This window comes from Callospermophilus lateralis, chromosome 2, assembly GCF_048772815.1.
Source record: "Callospermophilus lateralis isolate mCalLat2 chromosome 2, mCalLat2.hap1, whole genome shotgun sequence".
NCBI classification, from domain to species: domain Eukaryota; kingdom Metazoa; phylum Chordata; class Mammalia; order Rodentia; family Sciuridae; genus Callospermophilus; species Callospermophilus lateralis.
In genome coordinates, this window is record NC_135306.1 from 116088531 (window position 1) to 116109559 (window position 21029).

A 21029-nucleotide genomic window follows, 5' to 3' on the forward strand; every position below is an offset into this window, starting at 1 on the left:
TCACCTCATTAATTACAATTCCTAAGGAAGAGTTATCCTTTCCCCGCTTTGTTTATTTATTCATTTATTAACCTGCTATATTATATACTGCATCAAATATTTTGAGTTATAATTCAATACCATTGTTATTATTTTGATGCTCAAATAGTTCCAGGCTTGGCTATTAGGAGCTGATTCATGTTGAATCCTGTGTCTTTGAATTGCTCCCATTTTTAAAAATTTAGCAGTTCCTTAATGGCACCAGAAGATCTTCCAAGTTCATCTTTTATTTTCCCTGCCTTGAAGCAATCACTTTTCTAAGGAACTGTGGTTTTTTTTTTTTTTTTTTCTTTACTGAAAAATGGTATTTAGAATCTAAGACCAGGCCCTAGATCTGCTCTTGATGTGCCCAAGAATCAACAGCTGCAAATGACTTAGCCAGTATTCAAATACAGGTCAGATGTTCTTTTTTACTATATCACAGATGTTCTAAGGATATCACTAATTCAAAGCTTAATCCAATTTAATATTAGAGGTGAAGCTGTCATAGCTCAGGAAAAATCCTTTTCATTAAGATGAGAGATGTCCTAATTTATCACAGGGATATAAATATTACTATAAAGCTATGCTAACAGTATCCTTACCAAGTGAATGGGAATAATGAGGATGTTTATAGACTAAATATCAGAAATATATATCTACATTCATTTTAGCAATCTACATTAATTGGAGGAGTACATGATGTGCTAAATACACACATCTTATCCTTATTGTGCCAAGATGATACATGTTCCGTCCCATGATACCAAGGCATGTACCTCAAGGTTTTATTCTCACAGTGATTTTGAGATTTGATATTTCCATATTCTCATCTGATTTCTGTGTTGCCTGAATGTTCATAGGAGATAGGATCTTAGCCACAGAGCAGTTACTGACTCTCTTGGAAATCAACTAGTCCCAAGGCTGAGTCCTGTAACTATCTCTAATCTGACTAACCAGTAACAGGCCATGGATATACTTGACCATGTACTAGAACTCCTATTACTGTTTTCTGTTCTATATTTTTCAAAGTTGACTGACTTTTATCTTCCTGATAACAAAAACCATTATTACATAAATTATCAGTGCCCAAACAGCATTAGCAAAGAGCCAATGTTTTAGAAATAACAGTCTTGCATGGAGTAAATAAGCTGATCCTGGTGATAACTGTCTAACAGGAACCAAGCATAGGAGAGAATTCTGCTGTTGGAAGGAAATAATAAAATAGATCCAACATTTAAAAAGCACCGGGGGGATTGCTAAAATGCAGATTCTGATTTGTAGGCCTGGAGTGGGCTGAGATTCTGTAAGTTTAATAAGCTTCAAAGTGATGCTCATGTTGTTGGTCCCCAGAGCACTATGAGAAACCAGAGAACAGAATAAGAGAAGTTGTGAACAAGATACAAAAAAACCTTTAACAGTTTTATCAATGTTTACTGTTGCAAAATGATTAAAATTACTAAATACTTTTAGGATTTTTATTTAGTTAGGGAGAAGTTGTTAGATAAACTTAAGGCATTTTTTTTAAAAAAGAGGTTAAAAACAAAACATTGAAAAACCTGTCTTCAACCTAAGAAAAAACAAGTAACTTCTAGGAATCAACACAACCAAGGTAATTTTTAATCTCTAGAAGCATCTTATAATGTCTAATTTATAATTAAAAAAGTCCTCCTACAGAGCAGCAGATGGCTTTGGGGTTAATTTTATCCTTGTTTCTCAAATTACCAGTAAATTTAGTAATCCAGCTTTGATGAAGAGTTACACATTGTTTGTAATTATTATAATAGAGTGAGAAAGACAATTACGAGGCAATGAAAGCTGACAAATGAAAGGTAGGGGAATAACTGGGACAAAGCTGACCCACTGCACAAACTGAATACCTAGCAGCCAACATTGATGTCAGTGAGGAGACTTTGTTGTCTACTAGTAAGAAAAGGCCATTTGCACAGTTCACTTCCAAACATCAGTCACGCTCCCTGACAGAAAAGCAAAGGAATACTCATTATAGTTGAGATGATATGTGATCCTGATGACTGGTATTCCATTTATTTTTCCTATCAGGGAGGTTCAGTGAGCTAAGAAGAAAATAAGTGATCTTCCTTAGCTTTAATGGAATAAGGGTTGGATGGGGGAAACCAGACTAGCCAAGACCTTTGAGCTCTCTTCCATGTTCCACATTTAATATGCTGCTCCTACTAAGCAGGACTGAAGGACATAAGTCTCATTGTGCTTGCTCATGCAAGAAGGCTCTTACACTTTTCACATAGCAAAAGGACAACAAATGGAAGACTTCTAATGTTTTCCCAATCCTGTCTTCATCACCCTCCACCCATTTGTAGTTCTAAATTGTATACACAGAAATCTTAGATCATCTAATAGGTAGAAAATTTATTAGAAGCAAAGGCAGAGATGATGGGCTACTACATCAAACCAGAAAGAAAGCATCCTTTTTGAGCTAAAGACAAGTGTCTTGTGATGCACAAGTCACATTAATTAGCCCAATTAGTTAGGAGTATAATTAGCACATGCCTGTAATCCCATCAACATGGGAGGCTAAGGCACGAGGAATATCAAATTTGAGGCCAGTCTTAGCAACTCAGAGAGAGACCCTCAGCAACTTAGACTTGTTTCAAAAATTGGCTAATATACATTACCAAATACATTTAAGATTTCTCTCAAAGGAAAAAATTAATCTGCACCAAGTAGAGAAAACTTTGAATATAGATGACAAATTTCTACGCCTTTAAAATTTGTATTAAAGCTTTAGGTCTGGTTAATTTTATGTATGTATGTATGTATGTACATTCGTACGTATGTATTGGGGGTTGAATCCAGAGGTGTTTTACCACTGAGTCACATGCCAGCTGTCTTTACTTTTAGAGACAAGGTCTCATTAAGTTGCTTAGGGCCTTGCTAAGTTGCTAAGGCAGGCCTCAAACTTTTGATCTTCCTTCTTTGGCTTCCAGAGTTATTGGGATTACAGGTATGTGCTACTGTGCCTGGTTAAGGCTGGTTAATTAAAAAGGAAAAAAAAATGTGAAGGGGGCTTTATGGCTATCAAAATATAAGGCTTTATTTTCATATGAAATCAATTATTTACTAAATACAAATAATAGCTATCTTTTATTGAGTATTTACATGGTGCCAGGAGCTTTAATTAACAATTTACTTAACAAATACTTAAACAGCACTCTGTACCAGGCACTATTCTAAAAGTATACTCTACAAATATTCAGGTAATAACCACTATGAGATATGAACTTGTCTCATTCCCTTTACAGATAAGGAAACAGAGTAGAGAGAGGTTCAGAAATGCGTCCAAGGTCTTTAAGCTAGTAAGTGGCAGTGCCAAGATTCAAACCAAAGTAACCTGGTTCTACAGCTCATACTCTTACCTAATGCCATGTAGGCCTCCTGGTCTCTAACAATCACTCATCTCTACAGTATCCCAAAAAACATTTTAATCTCTATGTAGCAGACAGAGAAAACCTGAGAGATTAAATAATTAGTCCAAGGTCATACCTATAAGTGGCATGGCCAGAATTTGCACGAGTATTATGTGTTATCGAACTCAGCACTCTACATAAAACCTTGTTTGAATTGTGATTATTTTCTGAAAACTTCCTCCAAGTATTCATATATTTTATCCATATCTAAGTATTTATTTATAATAAAAATCTCAGATTAGGAAAGTTTGAGAATAAAACTGCATGTTCTTTAAAACCTTAATAGCCATAAGCTAGAACAGCCAAGAGGAAACACTGTAATTACTAAAACCACTGAAAGTCAATATAGCTTTGCATTCAGCCTCTGACTCTGAATATCTTAATGCTCATGTTTTACTAGGGCTTCATAAGGAAATGAGCACACACAGGTGTGAGTGAATCTATAGATCTTTAGTTCCTTACTCCCTGTAGGGAGCATAAACTAGAAGCTGATCTCAAAGTCATGTTTTTATGTATTAAAGCTAACCATCCCTGGTACTTCTATTCCATTTTCTGCCTTATAAACACAGATACATATTTTAATTTAAACCTGGTTCTGGTTTGTGCTTCTTTTTAATTTCAACATACTAGGTGGCTAATGTATTTTACTTTAGGTTCCTGCAATTTATTTCCATGTACCAGGCACTATTCTACCTTTCCTGTTAGATTTCTCTAAAAGCCAAAGCCAGGTGGGATAGAACATGTCAGTAATCCCAGCAACTGGGAAGGCTGAGGTAGGAGGATTGTAAGTTCAAGACCAGTCTCAGCGATTTAGTGAGACCTTGTCTCAGAATTAAAAAAATAAAAAGGACTGGGGGCTGAAGATGTAGCTTAGTGGTAGAGTATTTGCCTAGCATATGCAAAGCCTGGGGTTCAATCCCCCGCATTGAAAAAAATTGTCTAATTTCCACTTTAAAAAAAAAAAAAAGATTTCTTTAAAGGTCAAGAATTTTCAGAGATCAGAAGATAATGTTCTTTTTTTTAATATATATTTATTATTATTATTATTTTTTTAGTATTTGGCGGCCACAACATCTTTGTATGTACGTGGTGCTGAGGATCGAACCTGGGCCGCACGCATGCCAGGTGAGCGCGCTACCGCTTGAGCCACATCCCCAGCCCCGATAATGTTCTTAAAAGTAAGGAGGATCAACAAATTGTCTTAATATCTATAGATAAAAATAAATTTCATAGGGAAATCCTTTAAAACACCCAACCACACCTACACTTTTAATGACTGAGGTGTGCAGTCCTTCCTGGTCTGGCCCTGCCTCCTGTCCAGGCTCTTTCCCTGTCATTGTTACTGACACTTCTTACATTCCACTAGCTCACGTCTGTCTGTAGTTTCCCTAAACACTCTAGAGTTTTCGCTGGCCTGTCTTTGCACAAGCTGATCCAGATGCTTTAACAGCCACCTTGATGCTGACTCCTACACCTCTCCTTCTCCATCTCCATCTGCCCTACCCCCACCCACCACAAATACCTTCTTGCTAATCAAATCTTAGCTTATAATTTCCTTGACTCATCCACTCCTCTTTTTCCTAGTCTCATGGCCTTAAAAACAGTGATCCTTTTGTATTATATTTACTTAGAAGTCTGGTGCTTTAAATTAACTTGGAGTAAGAGAGGGGTTAAAAGTTTTTTGTTGTTGTTGCTATTGTTTCTGTCATAACATGTATGCATCTCCAGGATTTAGCCCAGAGCATAGCTGAAGCTTAATAAACATTACTTAAATTTGGGGTTAAGGGTAGTGAGGATGACAGAGAAAAATGTGTAAGCAAGAATATATTTGTAGGGGCTGGGGTTGTGGCTCAGTGGTAGAGGGCTTGCCTAGCATGTGTGAGGAGGCCCTGGGTTCATTCCTCAGCACTGCTTATATATAAATAAAATAAAGGTCCACTGACAACTAAAAAATATTTAAAAAAACAAACAAAGAATATATTTGAGTGTTTAGACATACTGTGTTCATCTTTCCACTTGTGAGGAATAGAAGCCAACATATAGATATAGAATGATAAACCCAAAATTCAGTTTGTATTACTTGAGGAAGAACTGACACATGCTAGGAGACTATAATATTGTGGCCACAGAGACCTAGTTTTGATTTGTAAGCCTGCTGCTTATTATCTGTGTCAACTTAGCAAGTTATTTATTTTTATTTCAGCTTTCTCTCCTAAAAACTGGCAACAGCTACAAGTATTTAGCAAAGTACCTGAAAAATATGCTTCAACTAGCATTTTATGATAGTTGAAACATATTTATTTATTTATTTATTTATTTTGCTTCATGCATGCTAGGCAAGCAAAGTGCTTACCACTATCACTGAGCTACATTCCCAGCCCTGTCACACTATCTTAACCAAAGGGAACAAACTTTGGGTACATGACATTTTATTTGTCTTCTATATAATCAGAGTGTAGATATTAAAGAACAAAAATGAAAGCAGTAAAAACCAACAAAACAAAACCCTAAACATCAGATAATAACATCAGACACACTATGTTGATCCACTTATGTTTCAGGTAGGATTATAGTAATAGGTAGAACTTGGTTACAATCTTAAATCAATTTTCTGTATTTTGTGTTTACAGGTTTCTCTAGTCCTACTTTGATATTTTCTTTTGAGATGTCAGTGACAGAACACTTTGTAATTCCTATGACTTTCACATTTAACCTTTCCCTGTTTAACAAGACTCCTAGAACTCCTCAGAGCTATTGTTTTGATAATAAGGAAATACTAAAGCAAAGTAAGGATTCTTTCTTCCTTCTTATAGAGCTAGGACTTTTTTAAAAAAAGACAATTTTAGGGCAATCCATGCTTTAAAGATGTAAACAAAAAATTCCAGTGAAATATACTACTGAAGATTGGAAAAATGAATGAAATATAAGACCAAATGGAAAGGCCAAAATATGATGGAGGGAAAACATAAACAGAAGAAATAAGTGTAGACATTAAAAAACTATAGAGCCAGGCATTAAAAAACTATTACTTGGCACATGCAAGTAATCCCAGCAAATTGGGAAGCTGAAGCAGGAAGTTTATAAGTTTTAGGTCAGCCTCGGCAATTTAGTGAGGCACTAAGTGACTTAGCAAGACCCTGTTACAGAAGAATAAAAAAAAAAGTGGGGGGGCTAGGGGATGTAGATCAGTGGTAAAGCACTCCTGAGTTCAACCTCATTAACCTTCCCTCAAAAAAAGAAACCAAAATGATAGAAGCAATCTATTACTGTGTATTGTATTTTCACAACAACAACAATAAAAATGACAATTCAACACAAATCTTTATGTGTGTGTGTGTGTGTGTGTGTGTGGATGTTTTTAAATATGACAAATCAATAAAAATACTTGTCTTATTCAGATAATCCTATTAGGGAAAAGAAAAAAAATAATACAGAATGGAAAACCCATTACATATCCTGTAACATATATAACATGTGCATTTAAAACAAAATGAGGGATAATTATCTTCTCCAAATTGTCCAACATAAAAACTATTGGAAAAGGGTACAGAAATAAGTCAGTTTGATGTACAAATTAAAGGCGTTGAGCTTATCTTTGATATCACAATGCAGCAATCCAGGGTAGTTGTCTTGTCCTTACACTTACTAAGTCCAGTTGAGTATCCAACCTCGCTAGTGAATTAATAATTGCTTGGTCAGCTCCTCTCACCTGATCTCCTTGCTCCTCTATAACCATTTAGAACAATACATCATCATTTGTAACTATGCTAAGCATTTAAACCATGCCCCTATTTTCTTCAATACTAGGTAAAATAATCCTCCCTTTCTCCTATGCCTTCAGCCTCTACTGTTGCTGCTTTATTCAGATGTGCATGCTCTTTGTTGGACTAGTGCACTGGATTTTTCATAAATCTTCTGTTTGCAGTCCTACCCAAAGCTTCTATCCATCTAACTCTGCTGCCACGAACAGAACTGCTAATGTGCAAAGCTAACTGTGATATCCCAAAACTACTTTACTCACATCTGTGCTTGCAAATTTTCAATAGGCTAGATTCCTATGACTTACATAATAAATACTAAAAATTTTTTACATGGTATTCAAGACTCTTATATTCTGGTCTATACCTAGCTTCTCTTCCTCTATCACTCTCCCGAGTCCATAGATTTTACATTTAAACAGTACTGGGCTAAAGTTCCCACTGTTCCAATCTCCATCTACCTGCCTGCAACATCCTGCTTCTGTGTAAATTTCTGGCAAGCTTTTAACTCATCTTTCAAGCTACGTTCAAATATTTCCTCCTTTGTGAAGCTTCCCTTGACTCCTAAGGTAGACTTGATGTTCCCACTGTAGTTTGTACATATTCCCCTGACATACTTTGTGTGTGTGTGATGCTGGAGGATTGAATTCAGAGCCTTATGCTACTTAAGTACTCTACCAATGAGCTATATCCCCATTTCTGTATATACTGTTTTTTTTTTTTTTTTTTGTACTATGAATTCAATCCAGTGGAGCTTTACTATCCAGTGGTAGAGTTACATCCCCAGTCCTTTTTATTTTGATATAGGGTCTCATTAAGTTGCAGAGACTGGCCTCAAACTTTCAATCCTCCTATCTCAGCCTCCTTCTTCATTTGTACATACCTTTTTGGTGGCAATATAGCACTGAATTTTTTTTCAGTTTTATTAAGGTATAATTAAGAAATAAAAATTATATATACTCAAGATGTACAATGTGATGTTTTGATACATGTATTGACTGAGATGATTTCCACATATCATATTAAATTTAGCATAGTACAGTAACTGATACATAAAATATTTACTGAGTAAATTAAAGTTTGATTATGTGAATAAAGAAACTTAGAATACAAAATATAAAAACTTTTATAACTGTAAAAAGCACAAAGAAAAATAAGCAAAATAATCTATCATTAGTCTCCTTGTTATTAATCAAAACTCTTATTTGATTAGAATAAGGCAAGGGCTTTTGTATTTTAAATGGTTCTTATTCTACTTCTATCACTTCTATTATCTTTTCTGTCTATAACCTCACTGTGGTCATCAGCTATAATGAGGAAAGCAGAATAGAGAGCATCAGCAACTTGCACTCTTCTCTGGTCCTATCCATCCCTCCAATCACTGTTACACTTAAGACAAATGTCCTCCTCCAACAGAGCCCTCCCAAGGCACCTCAATGCAGATGAGACCCCCAGGTATAGCCCATCCAATATGTATATTAATAATAAACTTATTTCCTTTGCTTATAATTACATACAGGGCTAAGGTAATGAATAAAGTACCCTTTGAGAAAGCTTGACGCCATCAGGTAGAAATGCTCCTGAAGCTGTGCCTGAAGGGCTGTTTCAGCGCACCATGTATGATGGCTCACATCTGATCATTTCATAGCCAGCTGGGTCCCAGTTACCTGCTATTTTGATATTCATGTTGTTATCCAGCAGGAGATTTTCAGCCTTCAGGTCACGGTGCACAATCTTCCGACCATGACAATAATCAACAGCAGACAGAATTTGCCAGAATTTTCGCCTGGCTTCAGACTCATTTAACCGGCCATGATTAGCAAGATAGTCTGTAAAAGAAGAAAGAATTTAGAATTATTTGATCAAATAAAATAGCCCAAGCATTAGCATTCAGAAATATTTTTTTGCCTCTCTCCCCTCAAAAGTTTTTTTTTTTTTAGTGAATAATGAGTGTTCAAATAACATGCTGTTTTTCAAGATTCTTGCCTGTGGAGAAGTTAATTCTAATCATATTTAAATGGAGTCCAGATAAATGGTAAGAGTCCAAAATCAGATAACAGCAAGTATCACAATAATCACAGAACAATTCAAAATTATTTTTAAGGCTAGGCATTTCCTTTTTGTTGAAAAATATATTGGCTATTTCTCTTAACCACATTTAAAAAATAAAAATTATGTAAGACAGAGAACATGAATGAATTCTCTGGCATCTCATCAGACAAGGGACATCTTTCCTTAAATACTATTTTCATACAATTATTATATAAATCTCCTGAACCATGAAATATGGTGGAATTTTCAAGCAACTTAAATAATTCCCAAACTTTCAATCCATAGGGATAATTCTGACCTACTCAAGAACATGCATACTTGTTTTCCAAACTGAACACTGTTCTGATAGCCATGACAAATGACTGGAAGGCATGAGTATAAGAAAAATATGTTTTATAAGACATGTTAGCTATCTTTGTGCAATGTTACAATCTTCTTAAAAGCAGTTTACCTTAAAATTAATTCTATATATACTATGTACATAATTTCTGATAGAACTAAACACTATAATTTATTTAACTTTTATCTGAAGATCTAAAAGCCCCCTGAAATTATCTTGAGGGGGAGTGTTAAAGTTTAATATGAGGTATTCCTCAAAAAGCTACCGTGTGAGACAAGGAAAGAAAGTTATCGAGATGAAATGATTGGGTTATAAAAGGTTTGACTAATCAGTATATTAATTGCTTGATGGGGATTAACTATAGGCAGGTAGGGTGAGGCTGGAAGAGGTGGGTCCTTGGGGCTATGCCTTTGGGGTTTACATTTTGTCATGGTGAGGAGAACTCTCTCTCAGCTTCCTGATGGTCATGTCCAGAGCCACCTTCCTCTACCACATTCTTCTGCAAGGATGTCTTGCCTCACCTGGAGCCCTCAAGAATGGAACCAGCTATCTATGAAACCATGAGCCCCCAAATAAACTTTCCCTCCTCTAAAATTTTCTTGTCAAGTCTTTTGGTCAGCAATGAGAAAGCTAACTAAAATAGGGAGAGAGATCAATATAAATTCTAAGAGACTTTTACCTTAACACATTTTCTGCTTTAGTGTATATGATTTACCGGTTTTTAAATTCCATGCCTTTGACCCATGTTGTTCTCAATACAAAGTTTACTAACATCTGTACAGTCTCTACAGTTTACAAAGCATGTTCATATTGTACCATTTCATTTAACCTTCCTAAAACCTCTACGACAACCACTATTCCAAATTTCACCCTAGATTAAAAAAAAAAGCTCATCATGGGGGATTAAATAATCTGGCTGAATTTATACAATTGCTAAAGAGTTTCTTAATCTGGGACCAGAACCTCTGACCAAAATTTTTTTTTATTACCTCATTTGTACATACCTTTAAAGCCCTGTTAAATTGCTACCTTACCCACAAGTAGTCCCTCATTACTTCACATAAATGTAGTAATCTTTCTTCTCCAAACCCCTTATAACTTATCATACAGTGCATTACACTGTATTATACATATTTTTCATAAATATTCCAACATGTACACACATAGCCCTAACTCTAACACACTGTGTTTGAAAAATAAAAGATATCTTTAAGCTTCCTGAGAACAGGAACCATGCTATTCTCTTCTGGACTCTCTGCAATGATAGGCCTTATACAAAACATGGGTACTTACTACTTAGCTGGTTAAGGTCCTATCATAGTTGACATCTGAATTTGTACAATTGCTAAAGAGTTTCTTAATCTGGGATTTTTGAAACAATAGTATTAAAAAATGTGCAAAACATCATGACAATGACTGTAAGCCATGACTATTCTAAATATTCTATGTATAATAGTCCACATAATATAGATTTTAAATGTAAATGGATATTTTGTCTATTCTATATCTGCTAGTACCAGAAACTGAGATGGTTGGCTCAAAACATTTTCCTCTTGCTTTTATAGAACTGCATAGTAGCCATCTATAATTCTAAGAGAGGATCACTTTAGAATATGTAGAATTTTTAGTAAAACCTTTCATACTGGGGCTGGGGATATGGCTCAAGTGGTAGCGTGCTCGCCTGGCATGCGTGCAGCCTGGGTTCGATCCTCAGCACCACATACAAACAAAGATGTTGTGTCCGCTGAAAACTAAAAAATAAAAATTCTCTCTCTCTCTCTAAAACAAAAACCTTTCATACTGTTATCATGGAGATGACATTTAATAATTGTCCAGTGGACAATGTGCCTTCTATGTGTGAGAGCGAGCCAACATCTCACTTCCACACTGGATAAGCTGGGAGAACCATAAGAAAAGGTTGGCCCCTTGTACAAACAACTGCAATGTGTTTTCTGTGAGGGAATCTTTTAATTAGTTTCTTTTGACTGAAAATGTTGAGTTAATATGTATTAATGGGAAATATTTTTGAGACTTCAGCAACACAGAGAAACCTACAGATTCAATGTGAACAGGTACAAGTTAATATATCTGAAAAAAGATCCCAAACTACCAACAAAGAAATGAATCACAGGAAGCATAATGAAATCTATAATTACTGTTTTTTTTTTTTGACACTATCAATCCAAACTGGCATTACCACAGGAAAGAGAGAAAAGACACTCTGAAGCTTGGCATCAGGAAGGGCACTAACGAACAAAGGCACAGTGTACTTTAAATGACCAGGGAAACACAAAAGGTCATCAAATATCAATCAATAAACATACGACAGTGTAAGAAAGATAGCAACACCCAAAATAAGGAGATTAAAAGACAACCTATTTCAAGAGGTGGTACTTTCATTCTTTAAGTGAAAATCTCAGCAAGTACTCCAGTGTATTTATTATTTTCCCCATTCTTTGTTATTTCTGTAATCTAGGCATCCATGAATACTCTATCTGTTGAGAAATCAGTAATAGAAGTAACAAGCAGAAACCTGTGGCCACAAACACAATTGTTTTAGAATACACCATTCACTTGAGGAATGCTGTTACCAACTCAAGTGAATGCCTAAAGTTTTCAAGTTACCATGCATAAAGCACACTCATGTTTCATATTAAAAACTTCATTTATGGGGATTCGAAGATGGCCGCGAAGGGAGTGCAGTAACTCCGAGTACTGCGTCACTGTGAGGGAAAATGATGAGTTAGAACGGCTAAAAGCTATCTTGTCAGGAATTTCCAGCAAAATTGGGGTGCTCCAAAACCTAGTGGAAGGACTTTCATCGCACGAGGATCAGCTTCAGGGGCTCAAAAGTGAGCGATTTGTCCGTACGGAGCGCTGATTGTTCGGCAGATCGCCCTGTGGCTGGAGTCTGCGGCGCGCACTGGGAAACGACGGGCTGGTGCCGCAGAGATACAGCGATGCTGATTCTGCGGGCTCCTGCCAGCTAGGCATTTGCTGAGCTCGGAGCTGAATTCTGGGTTGGAGACGGGGAAGGAAACGGTCCAGTTCGGTTCTCCACACCGGTCAGACCACGGAGGAAGCCAGCGGCCACCATCTTCGAGAGCTGACGTCACCATCCTTGTTTTTGACTGATTGCAGCTCTTTCAGCTATAGATCAGGTAATTTCAGGCTGACAATTGTCTGCGTCTCGCAGACAAATTGCTCAGACTTAGTGCTAAATAACACGCGGAAACTGCTTCTTGGAGCCTGCTCCTATCAGAACACGCACCGAGCCCGGAGCGGCGGAGCTCCGACTACCGGAGCTGCTCTGGCCCAGGGCTATAGAACCCGCGGAAACTGCTTCTTGGAGCCTGCTCCTGTCGGAGCATGCACCAAGTCCGGAGAGGCCGAATTCTGGCTCCCGGAACTGCTCTGGCCCAGGGATAAAGATCCCGCGGAAACTGTCTCTCGGTCCGGGTCCTGCTGAATACTGTGAAGGACAGAGGGGCGGAGCAGAGCCGCCGCCAGAGCCCGGATCAGGTCCAGCGACCCGCCGGCGTGGTGTCGCGTCGCTCCGGCTAGAGCAGGGGCCGAACAGAGCCGCCGCCTGCGCCCGGAAGAGGTCCAGCGACCCGCCGGCGTGGTGTCGCGTCGCTCCGGCTAGAGCAGGGGCCGAACAGAGCCGCCGCCAGAGCCCGGAACAGGCACAGCGACCCGCCGGCGTGGTGTCGCGTCACTCCGGCTAGAGCAGGGGCCGAACAGAGCCGCCGCCTGCGCCCGGAACAGGCACAGCGACCCGCCGGCGGCTAGAGCAGGGGCCGAACAGAGCCACCGCCTGCGCCCGGAAGAGGTCCAGCGACCCGCCGGCGTGGTGTCGCGTCGCTCTGGCTAGAGCAGGGGCTGAACAGAGCCGCTGCCAGAGCCCGGAACAGGCCATGCGACCCGCCGGCGTGGTGTCGCGTCACTCCGGCTAGAGCAGGGGCCGAACAGAGCCTCTGCCTGCGCCCGGAACAGGTCCAGCGACCCGCCGGCGTGGTGTCGCGTCGCTCCAGCTAGAGCAGGGGCCCAACAGAGCCACCGCCAGAGCCCAGAACAGGCCCAGCGACCCGCCGGCGTGGTGTCACGTCGCTCCGGCTAGAGCAGGGGCTGAACAGAGCTGCCGCCTGCGCCCGGAACAGGTCCTGTGACCTGCCGGCGTGGTTGTCAAAAAACCCCAATTGGAGTAGGGGGAAAGCAGATCCTCCACCCGCGTCCGCAAGGTAGGCAGGCCTGTGACAGTCTGGTAGAACAGCCCCAGCGGCCTGCTGGCGTGGTAGACACGTCACACCACTTGGGGGAGGGGCAGAGCAGAGCCGCTCCCCGAGCCTGGATCAGGCCCAGCGGCCCGCCAGCGTGGCAGTCACATCACTCCATTTGGAGTAGGGGCAGAGCAGAGCCGACGCCCGAGCCTGCAAGGTAGACAGACTTGCGACCGACCGGCGGAACAGGCCCAGCGGTCTACTGGTGTGGTAGACACATCACACAAATTGGAGGAGGGGCAGAGCAGAGCTGCCTCCCGGAGCCCGCTAGGTAGACAGACCCGCGTCCGACCGGCGGATCAGGCCCAGCGGCCTGCTGGTGTGGTAGACACGTAACCCGTCATCCCAATTGGAGTAGGGGCAGAGCAGAGCCTTCTCCCGCGGTCGGTGTAGGCCCAGCGGCCCGACAGCGTCGTAGTCACGTCAACCCAGTTGGAGCAGGGACAGGGCAGAGCCGCCACTCGCGCCCAGAACAGGTCCAGCGACCTGCCGGTGTAGTAGTCAAGACACCCCAAGTGGAGTAGGGGCAAAGCAGATCCTCCACCCGCGCCCGCAAGGTAAGCAGGCCTGTGACAGACTGGCGGAACAGGCCCAGCGGCCTGCCGGCGTGGTAGACACGTCACACCACCTGGGTGAGGGGATGAGCAGAGCCGCAGCCCGGGCCCAGAACAGGCACAGCGACCTGCCGGCGTGGTAGTCACGACAACCCAATTGGAGAAGGGGCAGAGCAGAGCCGCCGCCCACGCCTGCAAGGTAGTCAGATCCGCGACTAACTGGTGGAACAGGCCCAGGGGTTCACGGACGTGGTGACGTGGTAGACAAGTCACACCAATAGGAGGAAGGGCAGAGCAGAGCCGCTGCCCGCGCCTCCAAGGTAGGCAGACCTGCGACCGACTGGCAGAACAGTCCCAGCGGCCCGCCAGCGTGGTAGACAGATCACCCCATTTGGAGGAGGAGCAGAGCTGCCGCCCGCCCCTGCAAGGGAGACTTTTCAACTATACAAGAGCAATATAAATATATAGGGGGAAAATTTCAAAAACACAACAGTTTCACTAAGCAGAAAGAAACACGAGCAATATGAAAAGACAAGGAAAGAAAGGACCACAAGCAATGCAGGTCAACTCAACTTTAGAAGAGGTTATAGCTGCAGCAGATGGAATGTCAGATAAAGAATTCAGGATATACATGCTGCAAATGATCTGGAGCCTCAAGGAAGACATTAGACAGCAAAATCAGACAATGAAAGATCATTTCGACCACTTCGACAATGTATTACATAAACAAATCCAAGAAGCAAAAGATCAACTATACAGGGAGATAGAGGTAATAAAAAACAAACAAACAGAAATCCTAGAAATGCAGGAAGCAATAAACCAACTTAAAAACTCAATTGAGAATACTACCAGCAGAGTAGAACACTTAGAAGATAGAACATCAGACAATGAAGACAAAGTATTTCAACTTGAAAAGAACATAGATAGCTCAGCAAAACTGTTAAGAAACCATGAGCAGAACATCCAAGAAATATGGGATAATATAAAGAGACCAAACTTAAGAATCATTGGGATACAGGAAGGTATAGAGGTCCAAACCAAAGGAATGAACTACCTATTCAATGAAATAATACGAGAAAACTTCCCAGACTTGAAGAATGAGACAGAATCCCAAATCCTAGAAGCATACAGGACGCCGAATGTGCAAAATCATAAGAGATCCACACCTAGACACATTATAATGAAGATGCCCAACATACAGAATAAGGAGAGAATTTTAAAAGCTACAAGAGAAAGGAAGCAAATTACATTTAGGGGTAAACCAATCAGGATAACAGCTGATCTTTCAACACAGACTCTGAAAGCTAGAAGATCCTGGAATAACATATTTCAAAAACTGAAAGAAAATGGGTTCCAACCAAGAATCACGTATCCAGCGAAATTAAGCTTCAGGATGGAAGATGAAATTAAAACCTTCCACGATAAACAAAAGTTAAAAGAATTTGCAGCTAGAAAACCATGTCTTCAAAACATCCTCGGCAAAACATTACAGGAAGAGGAAATGGAAAATAACAATGAAAACCAACAGTGGGAGGTAGGACAGTAAAGGGGGGGAAAAATATTCAAAAAGGAAAACAAACCATGTATAGTAACATAAATAAACAATTATGGCTGGAAGAACAACCCATATCTCAATAATAACCCTAAATGTTAATGGCTTAAACTCACCAATCAAGAGACACAGGCTAGTAGAATGGATCACAAAACAAGACCCAACAATATGCTGCCTACAGGAGACGCATTTGATAGGAAAAGACATACATAGACTGAAGGTGAAAGGTTGGGAAAAATCATATCACTCATATGGACTTCGGAAACAAGCAGGAGTGTCCATACTCATATCAAATAAAATAGATTTCAAGCCAAAGTTAATCAAAAGGGATAAAGAGGGACACTACATACTGCTCAAGGGAACCATACACCAACAAGACATAACTATCATAAATATATATGCCCCAAACAATGGTGCAGCTATGTTCATCAAACAAACTCTTCTCAAGTTCAAGAGTCTAATAGACCAACATACAATAATCATGGGAGACTTCAACACACCTCTCTCACCACTAGACAGATCTTCCAAACAAAAGTTGAATAAGGAAACTATAGAACTCAATAACACAATTAATAACCTAGACTTAATTGATATATATAGAATATACCACCCAACATCAAGCAGTTACACTTTTTTCTCAGCAGCACATGGATCCTTCTCAAAAATAGATCATATATTATGTCACAGGGCAACTCTTAGACAATATAAAGGAGTGGAGATAATACCATGCATCTTATCTGATCATAATGGAATGAAACTGAAAATCAACGATAAAAGAAGGAAGGAAAAAACATGCATCACTTGGAGAATGAACAATTGGTTACTAAATGATCAATGGGTTATAGAAGACATAAAGGAGGAAATTAAAAAATTCTTAGAGATAAATGAATGCACAGACACAACATATAGGAATCTATGGGACACATTAAAAGCAGTTCTAAGAGGAAAATTCATTGCTTGGAGTTCATTCCTTAAAAAAAGAAGAAACCAACAAATAAATGATCTCATACTCCATCTCAAAATCCTAGAAAAAGAAGAGCAAAACAACAGCAAAAGAAGTAGAAGGCAAGAAATTATTAAAATCAGAGCTGAAATTAATGAAATCGAAACAAAAGAAACAATTGAAAAGATTGACAAAACTAAAAGTTGGTTCTTTGAAAAAATAAATAAAATCGACAGACCCTTAGCCATGCTAACGAAGAGAAGAAGGGAGAGAAATCAAATAACTAGCATACGGGATGAAAAAGGCAATATCACAACAGACACTTCAGAAATACAGAAGATAATCAGAAACTATTTTGAATCCTTATACTCCAATAAAATAGAAGATAGTGAAGGCATCGATAAATTTCTTAAGTCATATGATCTGCCCAGATTAAGGCAGGAGGATATAGACAACCTAAACAGACCAATATCAATTGAGGAAATAGAAGAAACCATCAAAAGACTACCAACTAAGAAAAGCCCAGGACCGGATGGGTATACAGCAGAGTTTTACAAAACCTTTAAAGAGGAACTAACACCAATACTTTTCAAGCTATTTCAGGAAATAGAAAAAGAGGGAGAACTTCCAAATTCATTCTACGAGGCCAACATCACCCTGATTCCTAAACCAGACAAAGACACTTCAAAGAAAGAAAACTACAGACCAATATCTCTAATGAACCTAGATGCAAAAATCCTCAATAAAATTTTGGCAAATCGGATTCAAAAACATATCAAAAAAATTGTGCACCATGATCAAGTAGGATTCATCCCTGGGATGCAAGGCTGGTTCAATATACGGAAATCAATTAATGTTATTCACCACATCAATAGACTTAAAAATAAGAACCATATGATCATTTCGATAGATGCAGAAAAAGCATTCGACAAAGTACAGCATCCCTTTATGTTCAAAACGCTAGAAAAACTAGGGATAACAGGAACTTACCTCAACATTGTAAAAGCAATCTATGCTAAACCTCAGGCTAGCATCATTCTGAATGGAGAAAAATTGAAGGCATTCCCTCTAAAATCTGGAACAAGACAGGGATGCCCTCTCTCACCACTTCTGTTCAACATAGTTCTCGAATCACTGGCCAGAGCAATTAGACAGACGAAAGAAATTAAAGGCATAAAAATAGGAAAAGAAGAACTTAAATTATCACTATTTGCAGATGACATGATTCTATACCTAGCAGACCCAAAAGGGTCTACAAAGAAACTATTAGAGCTAATAAATGAATTCAGCAAAGTGGCAGGATATAAAATCAACACGTATAAATCAAAGGCATTCCTGTATATCAGCGACAAATCCTCTGAAATGGAAATGAGGACAACCACTCCATTCACAATATCCCCCCAAAAAATAAAATACTTAGGAATCAACCTAACAAAAGAGGTGAAAGACTTATACAATGAAAACTACAGAACCCTAAAGAGAGAAATAGAAGAAGATCTTAGAAGATGGAAAAATATACCCTGTTCATGGATAGGCAGAACTAACATCATCAAAATGACGATATTACCAAAAGTTCTCTATAGGTTTAATGCAATACCAATCAAAATCCCAATGGCATTTCTTATAGAAATGGAGAAAGCAATCATGAAATTCATATGGAAAAATAAAAGACCCAGAATAGCAAAAACAATGCTAAGCAGGAAGGGTGAATCAGGCGGTATAGCGATACCAGACTTCAAACTATACTACAGAGCAATAGTAACAAAAACAGCATGGTACTGGTACCAAAACAGGCGGGTGGACCAATGGTACAGAATAGAGGACACAGAAACCAACCCACAAAACTACAACTATCTTATATTTGATAAAGGGGCTAAAAGCATGCAATGGAGGAAGGATAGCATCTTCAACAAATGGTGCTGGGAAAACTGGAAATCCATATGCAACAAAATGAAACTGAATCCCTTTCTCTCGCCATGCACTAAAGTTAACTCAAAATGGATCAAGGAGCTCGATATCAAATCAGAGACACGGCGTCTGATAGAAGAAAAAGTCGGCTACGATCTACATACTGTGGGGTCGGGCTCCAAATTCCTCAATAGGACACCCATAGCACAACAGTTAATAACTAGAATCAACAAATGGGACTTACTCAAACTAAAAAGTTTTTTCTCAGCAAAAGAAACAACAAGAGAGGTAAATAGGGAGCCTACATCCTGGGAACAAATCTTTACTCCTCACACTTCAGACAGAGCCCTAATATCCAGAGTATACAAAGAACTCAAAAAATTAGACAACAAGATAACAAATAACCCAATCAACAAATGGGCCAAAGACATGAACAGACACTTCTCAGAGGAGGACATACAATCAATCAACAAGTACATGAAAAAATGCTCACCATCCCTAGCAGTCAGAGAAATGCAAATCAAAACCACCCTAAGATACCATCTCACTCCAGTAAGATTGGCAGCCATTATGAAGTCAAACAACAACAAGTGCTGGCGAGGATGTGGGGAAAAGGGTACACTTGTTCATTGTTGGTGGGACTGCAAATTGGTGCAGCCAATCTGGAAAGCAGTATGGAGATTTCTTGGAAAGTTGGGAATGGAACCACCATTTGACCCAGCTATTCCCCTTCTCGGTCTATTCCCTAAAGACCTAAATAGAGCATGCTACAGGGACACTGCTACATCGATGTTCATAGCAGCACAATTCACAATAGCAAGACTGTGGAACCAACCTAGATGCCCTTCAATAGACGAATGGATAAAAAAAATGTGGCATTTATACACAATGGAGTATTACTCTGCATTGAGAAATGACAAAATCATAGAATTTGGAGGGAAATGGATGGCATTAGAGCAGATTATGCTAAGTGAAGCCAGCCAATCCCTAAAAAACAAATGCCAAATGTCTTCTTTGATATAAGGAGAGTAACTAAGAACAGAGTAGGGACGAAGAGCATGAGAAGAAGATTAACATTAAACAGGGACGAGAGGTGGGAGGGAAAGGGAGGGAGAAGGGAAATTGCATGGAAATGGAAGGAGACCCTCAGGGTTATACAAAATTACATACAAGAGGTAGCGAGGGGAAAGGGAAAAATAATACAAGGGGGAGATATGAACTGCAGTAGAGTGGGTAGAGAGAGAAGAGGGGAGGGGAGGGGAGGGGAGGGGGGTAGTAATGGATAGGAAAGGCAGCAGAATACAACAGACCCTAGTATGGCAATATATAAATCAATGGAAGTGTAACTGATGTGATTCTGTAATTTGTATACGGAGTAAAAATGGGAGTTCATAACCCACTTGAATCAAAGTGTGAATATGATGTATCAAGAACTATGTAATGTTTTGAACAACCAACAATAAAAAAAATTAAAAAAAAAAAAAAAAAAAAAAAAAAAAAAAAAAAAAAAACTTCATTTATTATAGAACAAACTCATAACTGTAATATCCATTCTCTATAGTGATTACTTGTATATTTATTTTTTTATGAATGGATAGTTTTGAAATCAATTCTTTTTTCCCATGTTTACATTTGTTCTGATTAAGTGAAATGTAACTTTATATTTATTGACCTTAGTAAAAACATTTTGGTTATATTTCATATGTCCCCCTGTCCTGTTTTGCTTTTCTTTTAAAAATATTTTTTTAGTTGTAGATGGACACAATGTCTTTATTTTATTTATTTATTTTTATATGGTGCTGAGGATCAAACCAAGTGCCTCACACATGCTAGATAATAAGCACTCTACCACTGAGCTACAACCCCAGCCCCTGTTTTGCTTTTCTGGTAATTGACTTTTTTTGGTAGTGCTTGGGCTCAAACCCAGGGCCTTATGCATAGCAGGGAAGCATTTTGTCATTGAGCCACATCCCTAGCCCTCCCTGTAATTGATTTTTATTGTATCTCATAAAAATCATGGTCTGTAATAGATTGGACAATTTAATCAATACTAATAGTCTTAGAAATACTAGTATAGGCAAGGCCCTCAGGAGGCTGAGGCAGGGCAGGAGGATTGCAAGTTCAAAGCCAGCCTCAGCAAGTTAGCAAAGGCCCTAAGCAACTGAACTGAGTGAGACC

The 21029-nt window shown here is 39.3% G+C and overlaps 1 protein-coding gene across 3 annotated transcripts in view; it reads right to left on the reverse strand.

Annotated features, from left to right (window-relative positions):
• Sik2 (salt inducible kinase 2) overlaps positions 1–21029 on the reverse strand; it is a 127926-nt gene that overhangs the window by 34677 nt on the left and 72220 nt on the right. For all 3 annotated transcript variants that reach the window (XM_076846427.1, XM_076846426.1, XM_076846425.1), the window contains exon 4: positions 8890–9051. In XM_076846427.1, coding sequence (XP_076702542.1) covers positions 8890–9051 — 162 coding nt within the window. The remainder of the gene's footprint in view (positions 1–8889; positions 9052–21029) is intronic.